Genomic DNA, 12,229 nt, shown 5'->3' with positions numbered 1-12,229 from the left:
TTGGTGTCACACTTAAGTATTTCGGAACATCAAACCAATTTAAACAATAGTCAGGACAACACAAGTAAACACAAAATGCAATTTGTAAATGAAGGTGTTTATTATTAAAGGTGAAAAAAATCCAAACCATCATGGCCCTGTGTGAAAAAGTGATTGCCCCCTAAACCTAATAACTGGTTGGGCCACCCTTAGCAGCAACAACTGCAACCAGCGTTTGCGATAACGTGGAATGAGGCTTTACAGCGTCCTGGAGGAATTTTGGCCCACTCATCTTGCGAATTGTCCTAATTCAGTCATTAGAGGTTTTCGAGCATGAACGGCCTTTTTAAGGTCATACCACAATCTCAATGGATTCAGGTCAGACTTGGCTAGGCCACTCCAAAGTCTTCATTGTTTTTCTTCAGCCATTGGTGGTGGACTGCTGGTGTGTTTAGGATCATGTCCTGCTGCAGAACCAAGTTCGTTTCAGCTTGAGTACACGACAGATGGTCGGACATTCTCCTTCAGGATCTCTTGGTAGACAGCAGAATTCATACTTTTACACGGCAGTCTTCCAGGTCCTGAAGCAGCAAAACAGCCCCAGAAATCCATACCACCACCATATTTTACTGTTGGTATAATGTTCTTTTATGAAATGCAGTGTTCCTTCTACGCCAGATATACTTGGACACACACCTTCCAAAGAGTTCCACTTTTGTCTCATTGGTCCACAGAATGTTGTCCCAAAAGTCTTGGGGATCATCAAGATGTGTTGTGGAGAAATTGAGACGAGCTTTGATGTTCTTTTGCTCAGCAGGGTTTTCTCCTTGGAACTCTCCATGTAGGCCATTTTTGCCCAGTCTTTTCCTGATGGTGGAGGCATGAACGCTGACCTTAACTGAGGCAAGTGAGGCTGCAGTTCTTTGGACGTTGTTGTGGGGTCTTTTGTGAACTCTGGATGAGTCGTCGCTGCGCTTGGGGTAATTTGGGCGGCCGGCCCTCCTGGGAAGGTTCACACTGTTCCATGTCTTCGCCATTTGTGGATAATGGCTCTCACTGTGGTTCTCTGGTTCCCAAGCTTTGGAAATGGCTTATAACCTTTCCAGACTGTAGATCTCAATTACTTTCTTTCTCAATTGTTCCTGAATTTCTTTGGGTCTCGGCATGAGTGTAGCTTTTAAGGATCTTCTGGTGGACCTTACTGTGTCAAGCAGCTCCTATTTAAGTGATGCCTTGATTGTGAACAGGTGTGGCATAATCAGGCCTGGGTGTGGGCTAGAGAAAGGAACTCGGTGTGGACAACCACAGTTGATTTTTAACAAGGGGGCAATCACTTTTTCACACAGGGCCATGATGGTTGGATTCTTTTTCACCTTTAAAATAAACATCTTCATTTACAAATTGCATTGTGTTTACTTGTGTTGTCCTTGACTATTGTTTAAATTGCTTGATGTCCGAACACTTAAGTGTGAGAAACACGCAAAGGACAGGAAATGAGGAAGGGGGCAAACACTTTTCATACCACTGTATAGTAGCCTAGCCTAGTAGAACTAGGAGTAGTATGATTGCTGACAAACTAACCTAATATTGACGTTCAATTGTATAAAAACTTAACAATATCTACTTTATATAAGAATAGTGTTTTACATTGGAGCATACATTGGAATTGATGAAGGGGTACGTGAGTTCTACCTGACATGACAGTGGGGGTTCTTCAGACTAAAAGGTTGGGAACACTGGCTAAGTGAACGGTTATTTACGCATTGCTTGGCTATGTAGGTTAGTGTTTTATTCTGTTTTTTTGTCTATGCAGCGGATAAAGGGATTGGAGGAGAAAAACAGGAGACTGAGTTCCACTTCAACTCTCTGACTGGAGAAGGAAACTTCAACTGGAGATTTGTGTTCCGCTTCGACTACCTTCCTACTGAGGATAAATACTGTACATACTTCTGTTGCACCTGGACCTGCTGATGATTATAGTGACCTTTGCTCTGGTCTCTCTAGGGAAACAAAATGACTATTTTCTTTTGAGTAACCTTTCATTATTTTTACGATTAAGCTATTAATTATCTAAGAAATGTCCAAAAGATTGTTCATTGATGTTTACCAGAATCCAAGGGGATGTGTTCCAATGTGTTGTTGTAGGGTTAGGGTTTACAGTCCACCACCCAAAAATGTTTACTGTGATATAAAACAGAAAAAAGCAGCAAGTCCCAACATTAAATAAGCTCAAAGCAAAGTATGATTGGAGTTTTTGATTGGTGAAAGATGGTGAAACCAATAACCATTATGTCATTCAAGTAAATAATTAAATAACAAATTGTTTCAACACTCTGTCCCTGTCAGGATTAAGTTTCCATTTTAAATAAAGAATTTAAATATTAAATTAAAAATGTCCACCCTTTTAGGTGGTGGTGTTTGTTAATGTTGTGGCTGTAATGAACACTGCAGCCACTAGAGGACACTAGCAGTCAGTCGTTGTTAATAATAATCTGCTCCTCTCATGCTGTAGAAAGAGGTGGTCTACAAGAAGAAGGAGTCCTTCTTCTCTCTGGAGGAGTCAGAGTTTCGACAGCCGGCTGTTCTGACGCTGCAGGTCTGGGACTATGACCGCATCGCTGCCATGACTTCCTGGGTAAGACACACAACGGACAGGACAATAAATTCTCAATTTTTCAGCCGCAACACCAATTCTGGATTGTTTTCACCTTTGTGAGGTGTTGTTGAGAGGAGATGTTTGGGAATCAATCCGTGAAGTACTCACTTCCCGTACTCAACTAAAAATAACAAAGTAGAGGCTTGGAAATTTACTTAAAGTATACAAGTAAAAGTAGCCTTGCGAATGACAACCATTTATTAGAGTGCAAGCTAAGAAACTTTACTGGACATGGAAAAGGCTCTTTATGCCATTGGCTATAATTTAAATGGATGTCTGCCAACAGGCCCAAAACATACATATATGATATTGGACAGAGACTAGGACTCCAGGTTCCCAGCAATGAATTCAATTGTGATTCTGTGAGAATTCACAAATCCAGTTTTTCTTTTTAATCTTCCCTTCCACTTTAAAGGAATCTACCTGTATGTGGTGTTGCAATATGGGTTCTGGAAAAAAAAGTAAGAATAAAATATGAATTACTAAACAGACGTTATTGAGAAGTTCCCCAGCACAATGACCAAGAGTCCTCAAACATCTCTCTCAATAAGGACAGGATGTTGGGAATGTCTTGCTGCTTGTCTGCCAATCTCTGTGATGTCCGTTTTCTTCATTTTCAATCATGTTGCCATCCATACTATGTGCTAACAAGCAAAGCTATCAAGCCGCAATGATTACCGCAAATGATGCTGCCGAATCTGTCCAGCCAATTAGATTGATTTGCGAACAATAACGGTAAATCTGTCTGGTAGATGCTTTATTACAGTCAAGTACAAAGATGGGTGTGGGTAGCTTGTGTGTGTGTGTGTGGTGTGGTGTGTGTGTGTGTGTGTGTGTGGTGGTGTGGGTGTGTGTGTGTGTGGTGTGTGGTGTGTGTGGTGTTTCTGCAAAGAAATAATAACATTGTAAAGGCTACCATTCACAATGCATAGGAATATTATGCATGAATTGAGCAAACACACTATTAATATAATAACATTATCCTATGCAGTGTAACGTAGCATGTAAAAATGCACAAAATACAAACGTGAGCAAGGGCGTTCAACAATCTCCATATGAATCAACATTACAGTGCAACCCAGTACGAAGATAGGTGGGGTCTGACTAAGGATGCCAGAAGTAGTGGGATAAGAAATAGGAAAGGGGCCATTGGCCCCCCCACTTTACGTCCTGGTTCAATTTGGGATCTCGGCTAGTGTTTTCCAATCACAAATGGTCTCTAGAAACAGGCTATCTATTCCTAATACCCACTGTTTATTTAAGTGTTATAACATATTTACTAAGAAGCCTCCCTACATCTGCTCCTGTTTTATTTGCTGGTGATGTTTGTCCAGGTTAATGTTGAATTCAGTATATTGTCCATTTTTACTGCACTAATATTGCTGACGTCCACTACTTCAAATGGAAGTACTTATTTCATTTACTTATTTCCAGTAATTTCTACTTGCTGTTTTTTTTATGGCTGTGAAGCTACGGCTGATCAAACTACCTGCTTTCAAAGTAAAAACAATGGTGGCCCTGAGTTCACACAAATTACGAAAACATGCAAATAACACAAGCAAATGAAAGGCTTCTTCACCGATTTGACAACACATGCACAGTGTTTCTAAATTCTGTACATCTGTTGTCAATTGCTGAAGATTTGAGGGCCACTGTAAATAGCAGTGTAATCATTCCTGTTCCTGATAGGCTCTTAATCTGCAACATCTGCATTGTTGCATATCATATGAGTATCAAGGACAAGCGACTGGAATAATTATTGAGTCATTTGAGCTAGCGTCTAAAATTTAATTGAACAAAAATCTGAAACACTGTTACTGTAAGAGTAAATGTCAAATTCAGGGATACAACATATTTACCATGTATCCCCAGTACATTTAAGAACAAATGCTAATGATTCTAACTCTTCTTCATCATCGTTCTTTATCTTTCCTCCTTCAGGCTCCATTGAGTTACGGCTCAACGACATGGTGGAGCGGCAAAGTCATCCGGTAAGTGTACAATTGAGATGGCGAAGGATCGGGCCAGCCCACGATTTTCCCTTTTTTCGCGCCAAGAAGATGAAGGGCTGGTGGCCACTGACTCGCCCAAAAAAGCCAAGGATTTCGAGGGGAGGAGAGGAGAGGAAGAGGCCCAGAAGAAAGGAAAGAAAGAAGAAGAAAAAGAGAGGACAAGAGGAGCATATGAAACAGGGGAAATCCAATACACCGACAGCATGGGCAACACTTTCCTGCTAATGGTAAAAAAAACAAAATATACAGAAATACAATGTGATTGAGAAAGGCAAGACGCAGTAGCTACAAATTTGCAGTAGGATCTGAATTGACCTTTTTTTACATCAAGTTTACCATATTAAAGTATTATTCCAGGACATGTAATATGCTCAGACTGCAGAAACTACTCTCCACCCCTGTTGTTTCTGTTGGGACAGGGAGGGGGAATTGTGACAGAATAATAGGAGGGTTTAATTTTTGATTTACAGTAGAGTGTTATATTTTAAAAATTTTAAATGCAAGTTATAAAAAAAAAGCCAACCAGCAGCTGAATATCATACCCCATTTTTCCTGGCCAGCTTTATTATGACAGTTTCTTAGCTTCAATGCAAGGTTATCAACATAAAACATGTACACAATGCTTATTTTACCAAAACGTTTCGGCAATCTTGCCTCTATCAGGGTGTACTTGAGGCTTTTTCCGTTTTCCTCTATACAAACTCAGTACATCACTATACAAAAACGTTGCATTCATCTTTTCTCATTGTCCTTAGGTTATACAAAACTGTAAGTGACGACATAACACATAAATACAGTGTGTAACATTACAATTAACTTTTCATATTCCCAAGCAAATACCCTTAACCAATCAAGGGTAATAATAAGTTGAAAAGTTGATTGAAAGTTATACGAGTTATTATGAGTTGTGTGACAAGCTTTTAATATGAAAGATTTGCCCAGAGTGGCAGATGTCACGACTCAAGCTTATCAGCAATCACAGGAAAAAAGCAAGAGTTGGTAACACTTTATTATAACTCATTATTGTAAATGGCACATTGAAAGTTATTAAACTTTAATAAAATATATTACTGTTAATAAGAATCATTGTATATGTATACATGAAGCATTTATTAACCATTAAAAAGGTAAAATAATCAGTTGCACTTTATATAGAATTCCAAATAATGTTAATTGATGGTTTACAAACATAACTTCAGTTTAATATCTATCCATTTATAATTCTTTCACTCTTTACAAGTGATGGTTATTATAAGTTTACCGAAACAATAAGTGAACAGTATTGGTGTTAAACGCAAAAACTCACAGCAGCAAAGTGGTTTAGAGGGAATATACTGTTGAAATGAACATTATAGTGAACCTGTAGTTCAGGTAATAGGTTTTATTTGTTCATGGTGGTGTTTTTTTAAGTTCAATAATTTTGGTGATATTGAAAACTAGCACTTAAACTGTGTTGTTGTGCTAATAAGTGTGTGTGTGTGTGTGCGTGTGTGTGTGGTGTTGTGTGTGTGGTGTGGGGTGTGTGTGTGTGCGCGCGCGAAGGGGAAGGTGGAGGCGGAGCTGCAGCTGGTGGCGTTTAGAGCAGGCGGGCCACCCTGTGGGGCGCGCCCGCAAGGAGCCAGAGCCTTTGGACAAACCAAGTACGCATACACACCACACACACCTAGTGCACACTTAATAGCACAAAAGAGGGATTTGCAGTGATTGTGGAAGAAGAAGAACTCAGATTTTTTAAAATACTACAGTGCAAATACAAGTAAAAGACTGGCATATAACTTTCTCTCTGAGTAACGTACAAAAGCATTAGCATCAAAATTACCTACGTACCAAAAGCACAAAAGTAACTAATTTAGTTCAGTAGAGTATAAAGTAGCAGAAAGTGGAAATACTCAAAACTGTACTCAAGTACTGTACTTGAATAAATGTACTTAGTTACTTTCACCCTGCATATTGGTACCGTCGACTCCTGTCTCATAACTGTCTTTAATGATGTCTCTGTTGAGCAGTTTCATTCAAATTACGATCAAAGTTAGCTTTCTCTATTTTGACTCCCCGACCTCTTTTCCCTCAAATGTCAGCGCTGTCAAGAAGGATTGCTATGGTCAACAGGCAAATTCTTTTTCACCAAAGTTGACATCTACCGTATCTGGAAAGATTTGCAAAGATTTACAATGCAAATGCATTTCTAAGGAATGTCAATGTCCCCTTTTTAAAGCTGGTGTGGCCGACCTTGGCCCCTTTAACCGTCCAGGTGTACACAGCTGTTTACTGTCTCCTGTCCTCCTGTAGTCGTCCCACCACCAGCTTCACCTGGTTCGTCACCCGTTAAAGTCCTCATCTTCATCATCTGGAAGAAGTTCAAGAAGTACATCATGCTCTGGTCATCCTCGCCATCCTCACGCTCTTCCTCGGCCTCATCGTCTACACGCTGCCGGGGCAATCTCCTCCCTCATCATCAAAGGATAAAGAATCTGCTGGAGTCTTCATTCTTTCCTCCTGGATGTCACAGACTGTCTCAGGTTTCTGATCCGGAACACTGACTGAAGTCATATTTACTACTTAGACAGATCAATAAAACAAACGATTTAATATGTTTCACCCATTCCTCTACTTTAACCAGAATCCTCATTATATCAACACATCCTGGTCAGGGAGCATAATCAGAGATTTTATTTTACTGCCAGATTTATCGTCACCAGAGGAATATGGAACTATTACTGCATATTAAGTCCCATATTTATATTATGTAATTATAGATTGTTTGGCTCTGAAAGTCAGATGTGTAACGAGCACAGATCTGACAACACACCAACTCTGTTGTATAAAAGTCTAATTTTGTTGATTAAATATAGCTGTGGTTGCACATTTTCTATTTTGAAGGTAATTAAATAAATAACTACAATTATATTTAATTTTTCATATTGGTTTATTTTGCACGACTCTGAAGTGATATTTCATTTCTATAGTTTGTTCAATATGATGTTAGCTGTTATTCTAAGTAAATAAAGGTATAAATACTAATAATCAGTCAGTAACAGGCAATACAAAAATTAGTGAATAAAGGTGCTTAATTTCAGAGTTTTCAAGATTTAATAGTTGTTTTCCAAAAATGCTCCTCCTGAGATACATATAATTTGAACTTAAGCTAATGGCGTGCTAGGTTCCCGTGGTTCATTACAGACACAACATCTTCATATTACTGTTCTAAAAATGTAAAGTTTATCCTCAGTGGGTGCGCTAAAAAAAGTCATGGAGTCATTAAAGTGTCGAGGGATCATCCTCTTAAGACAGGAATGTGGATCAGAACGATATGGACAGCTGTTGTGTAGTAATGAATCTTATCGTAAACTGAAGTTTACTAATATGTTCTGTTGAGATTATCAATACAAATATGAGAAACACAGTTTGAATTTCGAAGGGTGGGCAGTAAAAAAAGTAGGGACTGACTTTGTCCTCGTCTACAGGCAGATCAACAGAAGTTCGAAATGGTTTGTTTACAGATGCTTGCTCTGATTTTTTTTCCTCTGAGACTAGAAGGGAAGTGATGTCAGAAGATCCGTATGAGTTCACTTTGTGTCACAAATGTTTCAGTTTTTTTTGCTTGCTTCTTTATTGGACAGATTGAGAAGTGGTGAGAGAGGGGGGAATGACATGCAGCAAAGGGACGAACGAACCAACCGAACGCCGAAACCGGCCGGGCTGTGACCAGCCGGCACCCCACTATTGAATTGATAACCAAGAAACTTTGTCCAGACATCCGTGGATACACAAGAGGAGAACCATACTGACTTTGGTGATCCTCTGAACTTTGCGCTAGTACACCATGAAGTTCACATTTGTGGTTTTGTGGAAATGTCTCAACAACTGTTGATGAATGGGTTTCAGTCATCTGTCTTACTCAGGATGAATTGGGATAAATTAACCCTTAACTTTGTCCATCTTTCACCAGGTGAAACTTTAGATCCGTAGTACTTTTGACTTGTCCAAAAACCTGAAAACTAAAACAATTCTCAGCACCTCTGTCTACATTGTGTTCATACCTTATTGGCAAATGTCAGCAGCTAAGATAAGATATTATACCTGCTTACTCATAAGATGTTAGCATTATCATTGTAAGCATGCTGACTTTAGCCTAGCACCACTGTGCCTAAGGACAGCCTTAGAGCTGTAGCATGTAAACTCTTATTCTTTTTTTAAAAAACAAACAAACCCATAATTAGAAATTTGTTTTTGAAGGTGGTTAGATTTTTTTTTTTTAGAAACCTGTTTTTACACACTTAAGCAGGTTTGAGATGAATGAAACAGACACTGTGTAATGTTGTTTAGGTCACTTCTTTGCCTGTTACAGTGCGCGCTCCCGAGAGAGAAGCCACCCTCCGCCCGCACGTGCACGCGCCTCTCCATGCGGGTTTGAATAAAGACGGAAAAGGGGGGAAATCAGCTGATGATGAAAAAAGACATGTTCCTAGAGCGGACAACAGAGACCGATTGATTGCCTTATCTGAGCCCGGTCCGGTGTCCGGGGGGTCCGGTTTGCGCTCAGCTCCTCCGCCTTTGTCAGGTTCACACACGGAGAGACCCGCCGGTTTGTGGGGTTTTTCTCTGAATGAAGCGGCTTAACGAAGGAGGTGGTTTTAACACGCTAATGACCCGGGACTGTTTTAATTTGTCAGGTTTTTGCGGATTTGCGCCGTTCGGATTCATTTCCTGCTGGATCGGATACCTTTTGTTGAGCAAGAAGCGGCTGATGCTGCGGTGTGCGATGAAGTCACACTGACGGAGAACAGGTCTTTAATTGGATCGGCTTAATCAGACTTGTTAATGCGGATTCATTCATGGGACTGTGGAGTGTGAAGTGGAACCAGTAGGCTACTGATGGGATTGTTGCCTTTTGCACAGTGGAGTTTTAAATTAATATTTCCATTACTGATCCTAGCCTAATAGGGCTTCGCCTTTTTCCCTTTTCTTTGTGTGGAATTAATGTCAGTCCGGACCTCAGTTAGACTGATCTGGTCCCGGTTAGCAGCACCATGCCGGAGTGCGTCTCGGTTCCCGAGTTCTTGCAAGAGGTTCAGGAGGACTGGAGCTCCCCCACACACTCCTCCTTCACCTCCAAGATGATCAGCTGCAGGAACACCATCTACCTGCTGGAGGAGGTCAGTACTGACACAGGGAGTGGTGGTAGCCACCCCAGGGTTCCTTGAGGGTTTTTCCAGGGGGTAAAAAGGCAATACTTTTATCACTAAAATTCCCTTAAAACCCATCTATCATAACACCAATGGCAATATGTGGTCATGGGTTCCATACACTTAATTTAATACAATGTAATCAAAAATCAAAAAATCTTTAGATGGGTGACCCTGGGGTGAAATCTTATCAAATGGGGGTCTGGTCAATTTGTTAATTAAGGGTCCCAAACCATTTCACGTGAAAGATCATGAGTAAAAAAATGGAGACAGTTAGCCTAGTACCAGTTGTGTTTGTTTCTCCTCTCCAATCAGGGCCGGACTCCTCGGGGGCCTGGCCGGAGCCAAAATTCTCAGAGAAGGGGAGCTTAATTTTTAAACGTACACTATAGGATCAGTTTATTATATTCTCTAAATGCTGACCTCTCCACAGCACTGTGGGGTAAGGTCTGGCTACACCACACTTTCCACATAGATTAAATGTTGCATTTCTTTAACCAATCACAATCTTAGTTTGCTAACTTCTCTGCAGAGGGACGGTGCCTCTGCCAAATAGTACTGATTTGATGGAACATTTGTACCCTGCAAAGAAAATGCAACATAAAAAATTAAATGAAGTCAACTCTTCACTCAATACAGTAACATAAACTATTTAAATAGCGCATACATGGTTAAACACATCAGCTCTTACCAGTGTATCGCCGTTTGAACTTCGTCCAGAGCAAATGCCACCATCCCCAGTTAGATAATTAATCCAAAACATATTCTTATTCAATCGTTATAATCATGTTGATGTCTTCAGATGTCTTGTTTTGTCCGACAACAGTCAAAAAATAATGGATTATCAATAGTTGAAATCTACATTCCATCCACGTGTGTTGATCAATCTTCTGTGTGTGATGTCTGTTCTGTGTGTTTGAGTGGGGGGGCCCTTAAGACCAGAGGGCAGCAACCCCCCCACCCCAACCCACACACACAACACACACACACACACACACACACACACACTTACTCTGTTGGTCAGTGGAGTCGTGACCTGAGGACTTCAAATCCTCGACTGACCTGAAAACAGAGACTCAAACTGCCTGCTCCCCCCCCCCCCCCCCCCCCTCACGAGTCAGCATATGTTACCACGACAACAGATGATCCTCATTAGTATTCATTATGGTTAATTAATGGTTATGAGAGGAACCAGTGAGCATGATGAGGATATGACTTCATCTGCAACTGTGCACTGATGCTACTACATTCATGGAAGGATAGAAAGTTGGAAATTACATTTTCTTTCTAAGAAAACGTGTTATGTATAAACTTGCGTTTGTGTTGCATGTTGATACAGTAAACTACACTGAGTGGATCCATAATGTGTTGGTGTGGTTCCAGTTCCCTAATGAGGATTTTACAGGCGTTACCAGACCAGATGAGATACAATCCCTCATTGGTTCTATGAGTTGGAGTTTTCCAGGAAAGACCTCCAAAGCAAGGCACCTAAGCGTCTTGATCAGATGCCAAACCAACTCAACTGACTCCATTTATGCATTTAATGTCAGCATACAGTATTTTTCATCTACTTATTGGAAACAGTGGATAGATAAAATCAGAGAGTAATGTCTGTTTTGGTTAATTCAGTGAATTAAGTGTTTAAAAAATAATCTAAAATGACATTGATGAAAAAAAAACATGAAAATTAAATATATCTGAATAAATCAGCCCTGGTCAATATCTTAACATGACCAGGGTATTTCACCTGAATATTGACACATCCAGTAGGAAAGCACATATGTAAATAAAATGATAATTGGTTTCAGGTACCCCCCCAAAAAACCTCTGTACTGTGAAATGTCCAAAAGATTGTTCATTGATGTTTACCAGAATCCAAGGGGATGTGTTCCAATGTGTTGTTGTAGGGTTAGGGTTTACAGTCCACCACCCAAAAATGTTTACTGTGATATAAAACAGAAAAAAGCAGCAAGTCCCAACATTAAATAAGCTCAAAGCAAAGTATGATTGGAGTTTTTGATTGGTGAAAGATGAATCCGTAAACAAAATTGTCAAAATTAGTACCAATGACCATTATGTCATTCAGGTAAATAAATAAATGACCAATTGTTTGAACACTGTGTCACCATCAGGATTAAGTTTCCATTGTACATAACAAATTTAAATATTAAATAAAAAATGTGCACCCTTTTAGGTGGTGGTGTTTAATGTTGTGGCTGTAATGAACACTGCAGCCACTAGAGGACACTAGCAGTCAGTCGTTGTTAATAATAATCTGCTCCTCTCATGCTGTAGAAAGAGGTGGTCTACAAGAAGAAGGAGTCCTTCTTCTCTCTGGAGGAGTCAGAGTTTCGACAGCCGGCTGTTCTGACGCTGCAGGTCTGGGACTATGACCG

At 40.1% G+C, this 12,229-nt stretch overlaps 1 protein-coding gene across 1 annotated transcript in view; it reads left to right on the top strand.

Moving 5' to 3' along the window:
- The window catches only part of fer1l4 (fer-1 like family member 4), a 54,656-nt gene that overhangs the window by 35,979 nt on the left and 6,448 nt on the right, over positions 1–12,229 (top strand). Inside the window, 2 exon segments of the mRNA XM_032513694.1 lie at positions 1,793–1,908; positions 2,492–2,575. Coding sequence (XP_032369585.1) covers positions 1,793–1,908; positions 2,492–2,575 — 200 coding nt within the window.

This window comes from Etheostoma spectabile, chromosome 4 (genome assembly GCF_008692095.1).
Source record: "Etheostoma spectabile isolate EspeVRDwgs_2016 chromosome 4, UIUC_Espe_1.0, whole genome shotgun sequence".
Classification (NCBI taxonomy): domain Eukaryota; kingdom Metazoa; phylum Chordata; class Actinopteri; order Perciformes; family Percidae; genus Etheostoma; species Etheostoma spectabile.
The sequence above is the reverse complement of the archived record's forward strand: the minus strand, read 5'-3'. Positions and strand labels throughout refer to the sequence as shown.